Source organism: Topomyia yanbarensis, chromosome 2, assembly GCF_030247195.1.
Source record: "Topomyia yanbarensis strain Yona2022 chromosome 2, ASM3024719v1, whole genome shotgun sequence".
In the NCBI taxonomy this organism is placed as follows: Eukaryota; Metazoa; Arthropoda; class Insecta; order Diptera; family Culicidae; genus Topomyia; species Topomyia yanbarensis.
In genome coordinates, this window is record NC_080671.1 from 124,286,231 (window position 1) to 124,306,347 (window position 20,117).

General features: G+C 38.1%; 1 protein-coding gene across 1 annotated transcript in view; it reads left to right on the forward strand.

Moving 5' to 3' along the window:
* LOC131680735 (netrin receptor unc-5-like) overlaps positions 1 to 20,117 on the forward strand; it is a 1,096,742-nt gene that overhangs the window by 738,353 nt on the left and 338,272 nt on the right. The window contains exons 8-9 of the mRNA XM_058961442.1: positions 526 to 696; positions 2,718 to 2,972. Coding sequence (XP_058817425.1) covers positions 526 to 696; positions 2,718 to 2,972 — 426 coding nt within the window. The remainder of the gene's footprint in view (positions 1 to 525; positions 697 to 2,717; positions 2,973 to 20,117) is intronic.

The following is a 20,117-nucleotide window of genomic DNA, read 5'->3' on the forward strand; positions in this document are numbered from 1 at the left end:
GTTCCCTGCACGATGTCACTAGATGGTACAGCAGATAACGGAAAATCCGTTCAAAGGTCGCCTCCTCCAAAACGCATCAGCAGAACAAGATGTCTTAAATTATCGAACAACGTCCATTAGTTTAGCTCTCAATGGGCTAGACTTATGACTGCTACAAAAGAGCAAACCCATAAAATGCGCTCCAAAATTATCAATAATGATGTCTTTATCTGTTTATTATCTCCGCCACAGCAATCCTCCAATATATTTCTATTTTATGTTAATGCATCTAGACGGTTTATGTTCGCGGGTACGCTCTACTAATTTGTCGGCGGTTAGTCCCGTCTTTACCGATACGGGTCTTATCCGTCGTAGAAACCAGACATAAAGAACTTAGACATAAATTAACGGATTAAACGTATTAAGTGTGGGTCTAAGATGCTGATTTATTGCTATGGTTCCAATTGATTTTGTGCCGTATTACTTCGAAACTGGTCAAGGTCAAAGACAACGGTTTACAGTTTACCCTTTTCTCTCTCATTTCAGTTGACGGAGACTGGAGCTCCTGGGGACCTTGGACCGACTGCAAATGTCCAGGCCATCCGAAGCAAGGTCAGAAGCGATCTCGGGTGTGCAACAATCCGCTGCCACTGAACAGTGGTGCCCCCTGCGTTGGCCACAACACAGAAACCACTCCGGACTGTCTGCCCTGCACAGGTAAGCTGTTCGTGACGACGACGACGACGACCCCGACGCCACACCGAGCGGCGACGGAGTGACAAATGCTCCCAGGAGATAACATCGAAAAGCTTTTTGTTCGCTCTTATAAGTTGATTTTAACACAACCTTCAGCTCTCGGGTTGGTTTTTTTCGGGGCACTTTCTTACTGCTTGCATATACATAGTTAATAGGTTTGTTTGTGCACACCTCCTCCGTCGAATTGGGCGAGGGGGTGGCTAAGTGGTTTCGATCCATTTCGCACTTCGTTTATGCAAATCTCATGTCACTGTCCTGGCGCTTTTGGGCACCTCAGCAACGCTTTGCACCTTTTAGATTTTAGTTAAGACATGGCCTTTTCAGAAGGTAATTAGTGTTAGTTACCATTACAAATCAGGATTAGTTTTCGTTTTGTGACTTTTAATCATACCGCCAACGTGAAAACCTTGAGCACGATTTGCATAAACAATTCTCTACCGTACTATCTCACCCGTACCTCCCACTAGTATATTAATTTCAATCCTGCCCATTCTCTGCTTAACTAACCATTTCATTTCACCTTCACTCGCCAATTTGACGCTAACCCTGGAAATTGCTCCATGTCATGTCACCCACTCACCATTATCAAACCACGCTCGCATGAAACCTTCGCCATCACCCACCGGTCTGTACTAACTAAACCATTGCTCGATATGACCTCGCTTCACCTCATCGCTTTTAGACGACGTACAAATTGTAAATCCTAATGGATTCGAATTAAATGGTAAGGATTAATTTTGAATGCCTTCTATGTATCAACATTTTGTTTGCTAGTGTATGTGAGTGTGTGTGTCGAGTGAGTTCTTGTGGTACCGAGGTTAGAACTGTCACACTTTACTTTGCGGAGAGCCTCCTCGTATAGTTTTCCTTAGGGTAAAGTGTAACGAGATGTGAGAAGACGCCTGCCGCCTGCCAACCCGTCACCGTTTAAAAAGCGCTACATTATGCAGAACGTTACGAGAATTGGGACGCCCCGTCTCGACAAGTCCTCGCTTATGCTGAGAAGATTGCCATGGCAGTTTAACAATCTGGAGTAAAATTGAAATGGTAGCAGCAGTGATCATAAAATTACACAATGTATGGATGCCCTACCGACACGACGGAGCAGACTGTGCAAGATGTAGAACAGCATAAGAAACGATTTTGTTGAACTTTTACGCCACATTTTACCCACGGTTTTGCATGAGAAGACACGTAGCGGAAATAAAATCATTGACATTATGACAGTGACCGAAAGAGTTGACACGAAGCATCCTCGGAGCTCTATTGTTTCCGACAGAGCGATGGAAATTTAAGTAATAGTATTAATAAAAATATATTTTAACGACGACATAGACAATAGCAAATGCTTTGTGTAAGCATAAATGCTCCAAGCATAAACTCTTTTAATTAAAACCAATAGGCGTTTTTGTTGAGTTGCTTTTTTTCTTCAATAGAAATTTTATAGCTGCACTGATAGGAAACAGACCAGACTCAAATGGTCTCCTATTTCAGTTAATTATGCAAAGTAATACGATCCCATCGCATAATGTAGGCTACACGCTAGACTTTACACATTCCAGTACACTTACGGTCTTTCTATTCTTCGCCCAGCCACTGAAGTGTTTGTGGATTTGCAAGTCTTCCCATTCTCGCTATATCGACCATCCAATCTCTATTGATTGCTTAGATTTTTTGCTTTTTGCATGCACTCCCTACTCTGCCCTCTCGTTCTTATTTCACGCTAGCATAGAACTTCCTCCTACACCCTACCAGTAGGACAATCACCTCCTTGCATGTATTTATGTTTGCTCACACCACACAAACCTGCACCGTTAGTTTGTTCGTTCGTTCGTCGTTTCGTCGTCCAATACCGAGTGAATTAAAGAAACCTTAAACATAAAAGCACACCGCTCTGCCACCGCTTCGATCGACAGCACCGGGCAGAAGCGAACCATATCCCATTTCTCCGTCAACCTAATTTGCATAACTCAATTTTGCAGCCGGCCGTTGGTCGTCCTGGTCCGAGTGGAGTGAATGTGCCCCGGACTGTACCCATACGCGTCATCGGTCCTGCATCGGCGGGCCCATCGTTGCCTCGTCCTCGGCAGCGGCCGCCCTGGTGGCCAATTCGTCTACTAGCGGCAGCAGCAGCAGTGGCGACAAACAATCGTACGATTCGAGCACCATCAATTGTGTCGGCAAGAGTCTGCAGTCATCCAAATGTACCGGAGGGGCGTGCAACTACAGCGTTCAAGGTAGGTGTGCACCATTTGGTTATCGGGACTAATTCTAGAGATATTTGTGGGTACAGGCGGACTAAGCGGTCCAGAATATACATAGCTGGATGGAACGTTCCGTCATCAGCGTGTGGTGGATCAATTCAATTTTGGAGCAGTATTGGGGATGCTCACAGGCGTACGCAGATGGACTGCATAATCAAGCTTAGCCACCGGAAGTGATGGCAATTGATTTTCAATGTAGAAATTTAAGAAATTTGAATTGCTATAATATGCAAAATTGGAATAATTATTGATTTTGGTCGAACAATTTTTATTCTGTTTGCTTTTCTTTTATTTCTATTTCTAATTTCCGATATTCAATATGTTTGGATAAAAATGTTTGATTTTTCTTGACATTTAAATTCAGAAATTTTAAATAAACAAATGTTTTCCAGAGGGCAACAAAACTAGCTTATTGACTGTTGGTATTGGACAGGGTCGGCGGAACACTCCTTCCCGAGTGGGTAGTAAGATTGGAAATGATTTCTACCCGTACTGACGAAAGTTCAGACATGGCGTGTGTAAGTAAAAATGAAAATCCATATGTGGCTATTTAGAAACACCCTTTGTTAATGGATTGTATGACCAACGGCTCAGCGAAAATATGTTTGTCGATTACTGATACTCAAAATGTTCCACACCTAAGTACCAATTACTCCATTCTGTTAAATTTCGTTGCATTAATTTTCCACTTCTTGTTGACAAATGGGAAGGTATCTTCGACGACCGACATCCTTTCATGCTTAATAGAGGTCCCCGATGGCAAAAATAACGCCGATAAGTCTCTTTTTCAATACAAATTATATCTATCTAATACCCCTGAATGGTCAACTTCCAGACCACAGATTCAACATCATCAATATATCGGGTGATCTAACTAAGCAACACTCGACCGTATACGAAGTAGTATATCGTCTACGTATCCGCCCGGTAAGTATAGATTTATGGTGTAGCCACCAAGAGGGCCTTAATTACGAAATATGGGGTGGCTTATTCCAGAACCCTTTGCTTCAATCAGTGAAAATGTTGGTATGCAAGCAATTACGTTAAGCAAACATCCAGGAGTATAAGAAAACAATTTATTTTTCATCAGCCTCATATCGAGCCTTTCGCCTGATCTGTTCTTTCCAACTTTGTTCTTTTGAGTGGGTTTCGTCTACCTGTTTGCTTTTTGAGTCGCATAAACTGTCGTCGTTGCAAACAATGAGCCATACAATGAGTAGAAACAAGGCACGGTATGGAAATTGAGAATATCATGAAAATTGTTGCTTCTGTAGAGAGGCTTCTAATGAACTGTAGACATATCCCGCATATAAATTATTCGGGGAAAAACTGAAACATTATATTGGGGAACCTTTCGAAAAAAATGCTCAAGAGGGCTACGCCACCAACCGTGACTACTTTCTTTGTTCTCTTGTTCACGAAAGAGTGAGATTCTGACAATCGTATCGATGGAACATCTTCTACTGTGCCTATAAATTTTCGAATATCATTTTCTCTCCTAAGCTTCCTCGTGAAAACCTAAGAGTGTTTCTTGATGGATGCTTTTACAAACACCGAAAAAAGTGGCTACTGCTCTCGGGAAGTCTACATGGGACGTTCAAAAATCCAAGTCTATTTCAGTCCTATTCTTGTCCTTGATTTTACACAATGAATTTGCATTGTGTAAAACCTGACGTAGATCTTCCACAATTTTACCATTATCCGGCAGGGTCGAGAAAACACTATGGACGAGCGTTTTGGGCATCAAAACGTGCTATTATCGTTTGTCAAGTCCATATCAAAGCTTATTGACATTGTTTCCATAATCATCGTACCTCAGCATGTTCTAGAAGACTTCAACTCCCACGGTATGCCATGGGATTGTCTTCACGATGATAGCCGATCTACATTACAGCATGATATTCGCAACAATTTCAATATGATCATCTGGAATACGGTGAAAATGACACGAATGCCTACTCCACTAGCGCGGTCAAGTGCTACAATTAGTGTGGCCATTGATTGAAAGAGCTACGAGTCCATTATATCCGCAACAATCGAATCAAAACAATAAATTCCTCCGGTGGAAGTGTACAACGTTTTGACTGGCTTGGTTCTCTACACTATGATTAAAGGTCAGAAGAAACGAGTACACGAAAAGGTCCTATGAGGACTTTTTGAATGTCGGATCACTTGAATTTTTCCAAATATACGTGACGTTAGAAACGCAAATAAAAAACTTGTTGAAAGCTGAAAAACGCAGTTATTGGCACCGGTTCGTCGACGGATTAACGAGAGAAACAATATTTCGTCTGGTGACTAGGTCTTATGTTGTGTACTCGATTCAACCTTTGGTCGGAATACACGAATCCGTTTTCGACGACAACAGATGTTTTGCAATAAAATGATAATACTGTATATAAAGGTAACGATTGTTCTTTACATACAAAAATTTATCTGACAGTAAAGATGCTCGCGCTAAGCGTTGTACCGTAAGATCGTGAGATGATAAGAGCTATGAATAGGTTTTATCCTAATTATTGTGACAGAATTGGTGAGGGCAATCACAAAAAAGGCTGTGCTGCAAATATTATCACCACAAAACATATGTTTTATGTTTACCTATCAACAACCATACCCACATCGTTACAATTCCACGCAGGCTCTCCGTTCGATGGAGCATGGAAAGCACTTATTGTATTTCCTGGGGAAACTATGGGAGTTTCTGAGTGCTTTATCTGTAAAATTGTACCAGATTACCGGATACAAATATTAGTTTAGGTTTTTTCGCACTGCTCCATTACGGGTAATACGAAAGGGGACACTTAGATTAGAATGGTAATGTTTAGGCGGATACTTAGGCATTAGAAAGTGATATTTATAAAAGATCGCGTAACTTCCACTATTTTTTCAGTATTTCTTATCGCTAAAAAATTGGTAAATTTCGTAGTACAATGAAAGTTTAGGAATCCCAAAGGCATCAACAAACCTTGGTTGAAGGGGATGGATGAAGATCGTGACTTCCTTCGGGTGATATCTCGGGTCATGTCCAATCATACATTGAATGTGCATCTCCGGTGTATTGGTGTCGTGGAGAGCGGTCTCTGCGCTTATGGTGACGGTTATCGCGGCATTGAACATGTTGTCTGGTCGTGCGCCTAGTGCTCTAGCGCCAGATTTCCGTTAAAACGAATTCCTTCGGCCCCGTTCCAGTCCGAATATCTCCTGTACCCTAGTAACAATAAGGGTTTTATAATGGTTTTATAGCCACTCATGAAACTTAGATTGTACTTGTAGCGTGCTATAAAACTACAATTGTAACTTCGGTATGTCTCTCATACACATCTTTTTAAACATTTTAGATATCCAAATTTGGTTATTTCTTCTCATTTGGTTGACCTACTTGTAAATCTAATCCTAAGAGCTTCCAACGAATCTAAGGAAGCAAGTTGGTGATCCGGTTCATGATGTCCTGATAGTGATCTTCCGTTTACTAAAACGCTTAAAGCAAGTTTAATTTCTTTTTTCCCTGACATTGTTGTCCACCCTCTCCTCATTTTATCTGATATGGTCTGGATTCAATCCCTCACTATGTCGTATGCCTTCCTTATGAAAAGCCTACTAGTGTTTCTCTTTTTTTCAATTTTTAACAAAATTATTGTTCTTGGTTAAGAATTATTAATTGAATATCATAGTCTTAACAAATATTTCCAACTGCACCCTCTGAATAAAATTGTATTTATATTTTTTGTGCATCGATGTGAAGTCCTTATTTGGAGATGTAGATGTGTCAAAATGTAAAATAATTTCAAATTTCAAACAAATCCTAATTGTTATCCCATGTTTTCAAAAAAATTTAAGTTGCAAAACTAAGAAATTTGCATCTGAAGAAAAATATGAAGTTGTACGTTTCAGACGCATGTATTGTGTGCGCGCGACACATATGTGGTTAATCTCAGGTTTTGGTTTGTTCCAAACTTTCGAGTAGGTATTTCCCCCCTCGGCAAGTTTCGAATGGGTAGTACTACCCATACTAGTCACGTATTCCGCTGGCCCTGGTATTGGACATATACTACGCATTTTCGCAGTTACCAGTATGCTATAGAAGCAAACACGATTTTTCGCTTCCGACGTTTCGCTGGTTTATTCCTCCTTTTTCAAGCCTCAATTTCTTCAAGAAGGTGCAATAAACCTCCAATTCATCAGAGTTTAGGCGATGTACAATTTTCACTGCTGTCAGTGACTGCTAAACCCATACAATCTGTTTTGTGTGTTTATTTCTGAGCAAAACTCTACTGTTTTCAAATAATCAGGTCTAGATAATTTCTTTTATTGTCTTCACCGTAGTTGCTCCCACGCTCCAATGACAGTTTATGTCCATGTCATAAAGCCTGTTTGTTCCACGTTAGCGGGAGAATACTACCGAAAAAGCATGAAAAATGCATAAAAGTTGCATTTTATTAAAATATGTATGGTAATTTTATTTGGAAATGAGAGCTAACATTCTATCAATTGAGTATAAATTTTTGTTAAAAAAAATGGCAGCTCCAACTCTGCTAACTGTCTTTCAGGGTCCCAGAGCAATCAATGTCGTCTTGAGACCATTAGAGGCCGATGGGCACTATTGAACTAAGGGGCCGCTATCATTCAATAGGTGTTAGAGAAGTCTCAAAATTTAATGAATATAGCAACAATATGGATATTCTTGGAACGGGCTTGACAAGTAGATGATGGAAATCGTTGTTTGGTGTCATTTTGAGACCTAAGATGGCGACTTCTGGTAGAGCAATGTTCTCAATAACCCTTATATTATAGGCATTTTTGGGACGAGCGTGATGAGCAAATGATGTAAATGGATGCTTGCCGCATTTTTGATATCCAAGATGGCGACTTCCGGTTGAGCAATAATCTCGATAACACTAACAATATCGGTATTTTTGGAACGGACTTGAGCAGATTATGGAAACGGATGTTTGGTGCCAGTTGGAAAACCAAGAAGGCGACTTCCGATCAAGCGAAATTCTCTATACCCGTAACTGTAAGGGTATGACTTGACGAGTAAATGGTATAAATCGATCAAAGACCTCATTTTAAAGGCCAAGATGCGACTTCCGGTTGAGCTAAATTTTCTATGGCTATATCACCACTATCTATCACTATATATCTACATAATTTTACCATTCCAAAAATACTCACATTGTTAAGGTTATAGAGAATTTATTTAAACCGGAAAACGTCATTTTAATTTTCAAAACGGCTTCTGATATCGATTTTCGTCATTTGCTCGTCGACCCCATTCCGAAAATATGCATATTACTAAAGTTATAGGGAATTTATTCAAACCGGAAGTTTCAAAATGGTTTCAAAATGACAACGATTGCCGTCATCTACTCGCGAGCCCCATTTCAGAAATACTGATATCGTTGAGGTTAAGAGTATTTACCTAAACCGAAAGTCACCATTTTGGTTTTTCGATTGGCTTCCGACATCGATTTCCGTCATCTACTGGTAAACCCTATTACAAATATATAATATTGCCAAGGATGTAGATAATTTATTCAAACCGGAAGCCGCCATCTTAGATTCCAAAATAGCTTCATACATCCATTTCCGTCATGTACTCATCAACCTCATTCCGACAATACTCAATTTTTATTAGTAATATTTAGCTAATAAAATGCTAAATTGTACACAACTTCATACGGTATGCACGTATTAAAACTTATTTTACGAACTTGGTTCATAAAAAAGAGTTCGTTATTTAGAATTTAGTTCGCAAAAAAGCTACGTTAATCGAATACGTTGAAGACCCGATTTTATCAGCCCCCAATTTTATTAGTTTTTTGACCCGATTTTTTCGGCCAGTCAGAGTTATGAGGCTCTACCTAGGGATTAAAGAGGAATATTTTTAAAGATTAGGTTTATTAGAATGAATTAAACAAATGTATTCTCATAGTTCCTATTTTGTCAACCTAACATAAACCAAGGGGGCTGATAAAAACGAGTTTTCATTGTATTACGTAAATAAAGAGTTCGTAAGTGGATGTTTCCGAATTGTATGGTTGTATATGCCACTCTAAGGCTCTTTAAAATGACGAATAATTAAGTTTGTAAGGGGAAAACATCAAAACAATATGAGAAAGGTAAAAACATAGTTTAGTGTCCACCACCATATAGCATTATACACGCAAGCTGATCTGAGATGATCCAAAAAATTTATGACAAGTATCTCTGTCATGCGCAAGACTCCAATAGAGCTAATAGCGATTAAAATGATGAAACCTCATATCACAAAGTTTCGATCCAAGAATTTTCTAAAAGAGACGTATTGTAATGGCAATAGGAATGATCAGAGGACATTTGAACGCTAGAAATAAAAGAAAAAGCGTTTCGTTTCTCTTGATAACCTTTGCATAATGTAGCAGTAACCTGACAGAATTAACATGAAGTAATCCGATCTTCTTAGATGCATAGTGTTGTTTGAGGATGTTTTGTGTGCCTTGGCCACGGAGGAATGATGTAGTAGGGTTGGTTTATCGTCCACCATTTGAACGTTGTCTAGACCAGAAGATAATTTTCATATTTCATGATGTGTTTAAGGTGATTTGCAGAAACTAAGCGCGAAGTTTCTTTTGTATTAAATATTTTTAATGATGCGGTTTTCACATGTAGTCATATCAGTAGTTGACAAACTTTGTTTACATATGGGCAAACGTTGCTACCGGCCTATCAGTAACGTATCATACACTTGAATTTTCACAATACTGACGAAATATAGAAACAATTATTTGTTGATGATTTTAAACGTTACTCGTTGATGTTACTATTAAATTTTTGGGAGCAATTTTCATAGCTCTAAAGTCAAAGAATGGTAGATTAACAAAAATGCTGCGTTTTTCTTCGAACTGAGCTAACTGAAATTGGAAATGCATGTGCCAAGTATTCGCTTAATTAAATCATTTGGCTATGCAATATTAGTTGGGTTTGACGTTTCCTCCTTTTTCAGCAGCGTTTGACAGCCACCTGTATCGCGATGTAGACGTTAAGCCTTAAAATGCAAACAGTGTTAAATATAGCTCAGTAGTTAATGAACTACTGTAATACGCAGTTACATGTCCCGTTTAGATTTGTTTGGATTTTCTTGATAGTAAGCAGTACAGCATTCCTGATGTGATGAAACTGCACAGAGTCGACATCCAACTTCAGAAATAGTCACAATATTCTCTTCCAATGAACAGTCGTCAGCTAAAAACGTTTTTGTACCTGTGAATGACTTCTTAGATGTCCTCGTCGTCACCAGAATGTGAAATGGAAGTTGTGCAATCCGGATAGCGTGGTTGCTTCGCTGTGGAACGAGCACGTTTGCGCTTCGGAGCATTTTTTTTATTCCTTTTCCTTTTCTTTTTCGATGATGTTTTTTCGATTATCTACTTCAACAAAGTGTTGTTATTACATTGTTAACTCACGCGAAATACCAGACGCGCTTTCATTAATAGCGAGCACTTTCCTTTCACACGAGCACGTAATGTTTCGAACGGAACCTTGAATTGTTTAGAGACTGATCGAATACTTGTGCCACTTTGTCTAGCTGCTATTGCGTTCTTTATATCCTCTTCACTTCGTTTTGGGGTATTTTGCGCAAAATTACGCACTAAAATAATTCGAGTCTACTTTATAGCAGTGACCTATAGTGCTACCCATATGTTTTATGTTGATGTCCATATTTTTCAAAAGAAAAAATAGCGTAAAACCAACATAAAACTTGTGTGCAGCATTAATTTTTGCATAAGAAAAAACCCACCCATTTTTTTGTACAATTATTAAATGTACTGTATTGAGGACGAAAGACAAGGCATTTTTGCAGAACAACACGCAAAAAAATAATCGACGCCATAACTAATACAGCTGATCACGGTAATAGCCGAAATGACAGTAGTCAACAATGTCATCTATAATATGTCTAATTCGCGCAACACGAGCCACCTCTGCAATAATATAGCAAAAATAATGCCAAATTCTACTCTACATTAAAAAAATAATAACAATCTGGAAGATGCTAAATCTGCTCATAACAGTGTAAGGACTTCGCGAGACCTCAGCACAGAAAGATTTGGAAGAGTTTGTTTTTGTAGATTTGTTCGTTGACGGTCCCAAATGTAACTAATCATTTTGCCACATCCGCAGAATGCTTGCCAGACACAGATTTATTAGGTATCACGTTCAGTTTGTCGAGTTTTCTAAATTTTAAGAAATGGTAATCATCACTCATTTCAATTCACTACAAAAGGCTACAGGCTTGGAATTCGGAAACGATTTATCGTGTGCAGAGCTCGACACGAGCTGCCATTCTGCAACGGCCATTTTGAATTTCGTCATAATATAAATATCAACGTATTCAGAAACAAAACATTTCAAAACAACGCATGCCATCACGACATTTGACAATACAAACAGGATGTTCCTATCAGAGACGTAGCGTGGTCTTCTGGCGCTCTTGGCGGAGAATCAGTTTTGCATCCCTTGCTTCATTTGTCTACGCTAGCAGCATTGTCAGCGAATATGTCGCGATGAATATGAAGTTAGGTATCTATAAGACAATCTAATGAATTTTATTTATCCTTTTTCCGGGTAAAGCCATTAGTATGGAACAGCAATAGAACACTAAAGTTGTGTGAAATTTTAAATGTACGTTCGTTGCAGATTTGTCTCTAATATCATTCGAAGTTAGGTGTTTAAAGGTGACGGACGGAGCATTTTCTTCGGGAGACTTTGGGAAATCAGTAAACCCTATGTATTTAAAGACGACAGACGGAGAATTGTTCCGGAAGACTGTATATGTAGATTAGTTTACTGAGCTGACATTTTTTTAGAAAATTCGACCCGCCTGTGTCGTTCAACCTTTCACCAACCGTTATATTTATTTCCGTTGATAAAAAACTTGTAAAATTACCCAACGACCCGTTTTCCAAAATATTCGATCGAAGTTCGGTCGTGTTTGACTGCCGCACATTTTATGTAAGCATCTATTCAGGAGACTGCATATATGAGTATTGGCACTTATGGGAAAAAAGAAACCATCGAATTTTATAACCAGACATTTCAAAAAAGTCTCTAAGCGAATTTTTACCTTAATCAGATATGATAGCGGCCAAAATGCGAAAACTTTCACCCGTGCAAAAACACCAAGAACTCTTCTAATATTCAAAAATCGAATTCGTAGCTTTGATGCAAAATTGCTTAGAATGTCATGAAGCGTCAAGATCTAGTGTCACCTCGATTTTTTTTCTTTGAATTGTCACCAGATTTCAACGTTTCATGCATATCTAAGACATAGAAAAAATTTAAAGCTGTATTTCCAAACTCAGGTCGCATCTCAATCAAAAAACTTTATGTCCCAAAAAGCCAATTTTTGAGATTACTCCAGATCTCTATATTTCATGATATTATAGGACATATTTTCCGATCGACAGGGATTTTTTTCGATGTGCTACAGCTGTATATCGAAACTATTTTTATGAGTTGTGACCTGGTTCGTAATTATTGATTACACTGATTAATGACATTCGAATCATCACTGCATGTGCCATCACGACATTCCGGTTGTGTCCCAGACATAATCCACCCATTTTTTGCACGTGCACGTGAAATAAAGCAGCCTTTATGATTTATTGCTAACAGAGGTTTGGTAAAATGGATATCGAAAAAGATTCATCATCAAAAGCTCTAACTTTCAGTTTAAAATCACACATTGTACTCGGTCGAACCATACCCAATCTTCTTCGGATCAAAGTATCCTCAAGCTTTCGAAAGAGCTGACGCGAAACAAATTCAGCAGTGGCAGATATTTTGCCCAACTAAGCTCATGATTGTAATACTCTGTCTTTTATGAAGTACTACTACGTCTACATACCCGCTCACAAAGTTGAGATCGACGGTGTAGTCACTGATTCGAGTTTGTCATGCGTGGATCAACTAAAGCACAAGGTTGGTTGTTTCAAGGACTTCTTACTCCGGTAAGCAAGGAACGGACATTTCACTGCACGGGACAAAATGGTGTATCCGCTCAAAATTGGTGTCAGGTAACCTTGGATAGGAAAGTTCACAATGTGCAGAATCCCCCTGAAAATGCTCTCAGTATTCTTTTACAGAAATACTAAAAAGTATTACGCCACTCACGACCACAACTCATTATGCTCACTTTTTTATGTATGACTTTGATTATCTGTATGTGGGGACATCTTTTGCTCCCAAAGCTATAAGCAGATGGGATTACTAGTGAAGCTTTAAAGTTTTCTCTTGAGCGGCTGTCAAATATACCAGTTCATTAGCGCACAAAAATTTTCAAATTTCGATTAATTTGTTATCAAATCTGAAAGAACCTTCCCTTTACCATGTCATGTAAGTTGTCTGCCGATTATATCGTCAGCAGAAGACGCCTTCATTTTGGGTAAATTTAACTAAGTTGACAATATATACTAACAGTTGCACGCATTAGAATTGCATCGGAAAAAATGATTTGGTTGATGAAGTAATTTATGTTTCTTCTGTACTCAAGCATTCGTTGCTGCTTGAAATTTCAGTCAGTTGAAAAGTTAATGAATGAGGGAGGCGGTGAATCTGAATGTTGGTTTTAGGTAAATACAACCAGAAATAGCTGACTGATTTTGAATTTTCGCAGCACTGACAGCCACTCAAAAAAAGAAAGATAGTTTTTGATTTGTTAAGCTCTGGGCAGCTAGCTACCGAGAGTAACCTATGTAGGCAATTTCTCCAAACAGCCGGCCGCTAGAGTATTAGAAAAGCTAATCTTATCTGCATAATGGAATGGATCACTATTTACTGCAAAAGTATTTAGCGCTAAGGTTGCGAAAGATTCTACTGCTTCGTATTTTCTAAATGCCCTTTACTGTTCTTTTGTCTGTTCTATCTTGAAAACTAATCTGTTCTTGGGGGTCACCATCAGGTTGTGTCAGCAAATTGAACTCATACACAAATGATTCATTCGTTTAGTGTTGAAAAGGTTACCATAGAATTTATATCCGCATCATGATCCATATTGAACATTAGGACTAGATACACTGGAATGACGGAGAAAGACACAACAAGTATTGTTCGTTAAAAATCTCCTAAAAAGACGAAATTGATGCACCGCATCTACCTATCGCTGAAGAATTTTCGAGCACCATCAAGGTCGTCTCAAAACGCAACTCTGTTGCGTCCTAGCTTCCACAGAAAGTCATTTAGATATAATGAACCGGTTATAACTGTACTCCCATATTTGACTTAATGGAAAATTCGTTCGTTTTGGAAAAGTAGGTTTGTGGGTTTTCCAAAGCACCGTCTTTTATAATTATTTAAGTTGGTTATAATAGTTTAACGTAATCATTATGACTGCATGTCCGTTGATAAATTGAAATACACATACAAATGATAATTAAAATGTTGGGATAAAAGTTTCTCAAAATTTGCCAGCAGCTCCGCAATCCTTTCGCAAGCCGTACAAGACAGACATGTCAAAATACGAGTCAAGTGAAAGTGAGAGTAAAATTAAAAGTTTAAATTTTAATTTCTCAAAGGACCTACTCATTGCTATGATAAAGCCGTTCCCGATTGAACCCAGACTATCCCTCAACTGGCCACCCTGTCCGAAGGGCTTTCACCCGGACGCTTCAGCACGACGACACCGGACAGAGTACCACCCACCCTCGCAAACTGCTCGCAACACACAGAGACGTCCGTCCATTCGGCTCTGACTGGCCCTCATCAGCCAGTCCGGAACGAAAGCACGCGGAAAGAGCACCGTTGATTTATAGCAACGTTTATCACTCATTTGCATAATTTTTTGAGTAAACACTTTTTCCCACTGCACTGCCAAACGCGGGCTATCGTCTACGGTTTGCAAACACTGCTGTCTGACTAACGGCGAAGGCGGGTGTCGGTGGTGATGATGATGTTCATCATGCTTTTCATGCTATTTTCTTTCGGGTTTTCATTCATTCTAGGCAGATTCGCCACCATCACCATCAGCAGCAGCAGTAATGGTAGCAGTATTCTTCGGTGGGTTGTCCCTTCGCGAAGATCCATTAATGCACTCTAATTGGGGTGCTGTGCCGTTTGTTGACACAAACATTCACACGCGTTTCGGTGGATGCTTCCGAGAGCAGAATCGAATGCGCCGCGGCAATGTTTCCGATGTGGGCTTGAAATGATAAATTGGTCGGGATTAAAAATATTTATTGATCCTGATGGTACGGGCAGATCAAGCGGAGGACGACACTTTGCTTGCTAAGTGCAGATGTGGTGGAAGCTGGAACATTATAAATCTCCAATGGAAATATTTTGATATGAGAGTATTTTTGTCTTCTTCAAGGAGCAAGTTTTTTCGCAACGTAGTTTTGGTTATTCAACAAATACTTGCTCCTCTGAATCCTTTCAATAGATAATGCTGACAGAAAACTCACGCGGTGCTAATGACTGTTACGTTTTATTATCTCACTACCTCCGTGTGGCAACAAAAAGGATGTAGCACATTTCACCCTCGATGCATAGCACAGATAGCACTGATCTGCATGAAGGATAACAATATGTAAACAGAATTTTCTGACAAAACTTCGCATGGCAATGATTGGCAAACAATCATTATCATAAATAAATGATCCGTCGTACGATATGGGCATTTTCAAATTGCTGCACTTTTGTGGATTCGCCATCAGCCAAATGCCTATGTATCCTAACGACAGACGAGACGAGACAGACACTGTTTGCATTGCGTCCGTTTGAACAGTTAAGCCGTTTGGTGCTGTGCAGCTGTTTATCGACAGTTTGGTTTTGCCATCGTCACGTCGCGTCGGTAAATAGATCTTCCCTAATCCCATTAGTAGCGAAGAATTTCGAACAGAAATTCAAGTGGTAAATTGATCGTTTGAATCCTTTTAAAACTAATTAAATAATAATTAAAGGCTAACGACTAGAATCGTATTGCAATTCAACCTTAATTTATATACGTTTTCTGTCTGTTCATTCCGTACTTAGGATTGGATTTTTTTTTCATTTCACCCAAACTTTAACGGATCTGTGCTTTGGTACTGGCAAAATAAACCAGACTGAAGTGGTTAAAGAAGAAACCGAGAGATTCAGACATTTTTTAATTTACGCTCCCGGAGCTATTCGTTCGTGAAGAGTTTCGCTAACCATTTCATTGCTCTTACTTGAGAAAATATGCTGCAAAACGGATTGATGCCGATTTTACTTTGTCAAGGTTAAAAGGGTTAAGTGGAGCTTAATACCGATGCTAAATCGGGGGATGATTTTTACCCGACGAAAATTTAGGACAATGAAACAGTCTAATTCGAATTGATAACGAATTGTAGGCCGACGGCACGTGGATTTTCTTGATTTTAGGTAGTCCGCATCACAATGAATCAAGAACATACTCTCCCATTCGGATAACTTTTGCACTTGTTGATGATATAAGGATCTTCATGGGTTTCACTGGCGAACATTCTAGGTTCAGTTTTTCCCAAAGGATTTTCTACATTTTGACTCTCATGAGTAAGAAAAGCAAATCTTTGGTACTACATTTCGTAGCGGAATAAGGTCTTGTGTTTTGACGGACTTCGCAGTCGATTTTAAATGTTTAAATGTGCAAGGCTAGTTGGTACGATCCAACTGACCACTAAGAATCATTGTTGGCTAAGGCTCGAACATACGACGAATGGTTTTAGAGACCGTCGCCTGACCATCTGAACCGTCATAACAGCCAACCATTTTGACTCGCGTGAGTAGATATTAATCAAACGAGCATTGTTAGAAAAAAATTGGTTTACTCTAAAAGGAATCAAATTTGCGCGTAATACGCACAAAACCTACAACTAAATTAGTTATGAAATTTGCATTTGGACTTCGTCTCGTCAGAAGGGTTGCCACATTGAAATCTGTATTTTTTCGTAAAAAATCTGGAAATCTGCATCGCGGGAGAAAAATTCTGAATCGAAAATCTGTATTCAAAAATTGACTAGAAGCTTCCCAAAAAACAATATTTTGACAATAAAAAATTAATTGTTATAACAAATCACAAATATAACAATCAGATTGATTTTATTCTTTATCTGGAGAACAAATGATACCTAAATTTGGCGTTTTTGTTGCATACATTAAGGCTAGTTTACAGTTTGGGAAATGGGTCACGGGATTTGATAATGGAAAATTTTCCGTCGAGATCTCTTCAAACTGTCAAAACACTCTTCTAAAAAACACCAATTTGTGTTGAATTGTTTCCGGCCGGATTTCTGTGTTGAGACTTTCAAAATCCCTTCATGAAAACTGTCATTTTTGTGTAGACTTATTTCCCGTCAAGGGATTTGAAATCGCGAAATCCATTTAACATACACAGGGACCCAAATACCATGACACGTTTTCTGGACTGTAACTAGCCTTTAGCGGTCTGAACTGCAAAGGATGCTTTTTAAGCGTTATATTAAATTTTGATAGACTGAGTTCTCTACTAACCTACACCGAAAATATGTAAAATCTGTATTCTAGCGAAAAATCTGTAATCTGTATATACAGAATCTTAGTAGTAAATTAACTTGAAAAATCTGTAAAATGCAGAATAATCTGTATATGTGGTAACCCTGCTCGTCAGAATCCAACATTAACATAATTACAGAACTAAGCTAGTTCATGATTGCGGGAGAAATATAGTACAACTTGCATTGGCTTGCTAAGCCAAACCAAATGTTTCGATTTCCCTAGTTCTCATCAGCTTAAAACAAACTCCTTTTCTTGCGGGATATCATTAAGCACTAGGGGTTTGCTCAGGAACACAACTACTTCCTCCGATTTTGTAGCTCGCGTCAATCCTGCGCTAGCTTAGTCCTCTCACTAAGTTAGTCCGGGTTCTGATGAGACGAAGTTGAAACGTCAATTCTATAAATAATTTAATTGGTTTATAGAAAACATTTGTTTATAGACAAATTGAGAATTGATTAAAGGAAAGCAGTGGCGTAGCCAGAAATTTGATTTGGAGGAAATTTTGATGAAAATCGTTGATTTTTCGAAAAAGCTTAAATTTAATTTAAAAGTTTGATTAAATTGTGAAAGTTCTGTAGCAAAATTAGTCCAACAGATGCCTTTCATAATTTTTTTTTTATAATATGTCAATCAAGCCAAAGAATTTAAATATAAAGTGCACTTTTAACGTGGAATAAATGTCCAAAAACTTTTCTAACGGCCAAGATCACATAATTTCGAAACCAATAACTTTGAAGGTTTAACAATCTCGAAGAAGCTTTTCAACACAAAAAGCGCTTCTTTTTATACAATAATGTTGGTGATTAAATCTTCTTGAAGTAACTATGGAGAAATATTTCTTTAAAAATAGTAAGAAGATTGGTGTCTTCACCAAAGTTGTTGATAAATTTGAAGGCTACACAAATGTACAGTTCTGAAAATGAAACTTTGTATTGTAAGCTTCAGAGGCTACCTTGAATAGAATGTGAATTTTATTTTTTATACAAAGCAGAAAACATTTATCACTTGCTGTAATATCTGAATAACTTTTTTCAAAGCAATGCAAAAAATAGTTGTTTTTTTCGTGCAGGAGGGAACAATACTTTACTTAAAATTAGTTGCGTTTAGATTAATTAGATAAATTAAAAAAATAAGATAAAATAAATCTAAAGCAGCACCAAAACTTGCATTAGTTAGACGCTCAATCCTAAATCCAAAAAGTCATACGTCTTGCATGAACTAAGCAATTGGCATGTTTCGAGTAAAGTCTTGGAAGACAAGCACAGAAGCTCATAACTCTGGATAGCTGAAAAGAATGCGCAGCAAACCAGAGCTTCTGTTTCATATTTTTTGAATTTAAGTCATACTTTTTGGATTTAAGATTGAGCGTCTAACTAGTGCTAATTTGGTGTTAGGTTAGACTTATCATCTAATTGGCACTAAGATGGTGCTAGTTACTGATGGGGAGAATCCGAATCACTAAAAACAATTTTTTTTGGTTTGAAGGTTTTCTCTCATATATAGTCAAATATATTTAGATATTCTGAATACACGGAGTATGCATGTCATCCATAAAATTAGTTATGGGGTGTCTTCAACAAAGTTTTTTGTTCATTTTGATTATAGAGGCTTTAACCTTAGGGTATTTCGGTTCTTTTTCCAGGTTTTAGGTTAGAATTCACTGTGCGAATGTTGGGAATCGAACCCACTACGGTTTTCCCGCCCATTCAACACAGTTTGTTGAAATAGCATTTTCGAAAACATTGCTGAAACCATTAAATCTCGAAGTAAACTTTTTTGAAGAATGAATATTTTATACAGTACTTCTAGGAGGATAAATCAACAAAAAAAAATATTAGAAGAAGTGCTGCTTTACGATGTAATATTCTTCCAAGATATTAAACATCCAATATTAACTGTTTCGAAAAAATGTGATCGTGACCGAAAAAAATGCTTTCGCGCAATTTTTTTTTCTTTTCTTCACTATGAAAGCTCACAACTCCTAAACAAGTCCTCTTATACAAAATGTTATTACACCATTCAATTCATAACTCAAATCTAGCCACTAACTTGAAATATTTTAAAATCTTTCTTATTTCCAATCCTGCCTAGAGACTATGTATATACATACACTGATAATACAATAAAAATCGACTGCTCATTAAAGCTGATCCTGACCTGCTAGGAACAAACGGAAGATGTCATTTTTCATCATTTTTTGCTTTCCCAAATATTATTGACGTTGTTAACCACATTGACTTTTTGTCTCAACTCTACGTATTCTAAAAAAATATTATTGAATTGTATGCAATTTTTCGATAAGCAAGTTTTTGTTTATAGGCAATCAACTTAATAAAACATCGCGTTCTATTCGAAGCATTGTCCCTAATCCATATTTCGGAACATCTCTTCGAAAAAGAGCTCAGATAAATTCAACAACAATGGGACCTTGGCTAGAGATCAGTTATAAGATCCAATTCCCATAATTTACCAAAAGTACTTATGTTGCCTAAAACTATAGGTTCTCAATGAAGTGATCAGACGATGTACTTCCAAAATTATTATTATTGAATTTTTTTCAATTCAATTAATTTTGGTTTGAGGGAAGGTTAACCCCCAAAACCCAAC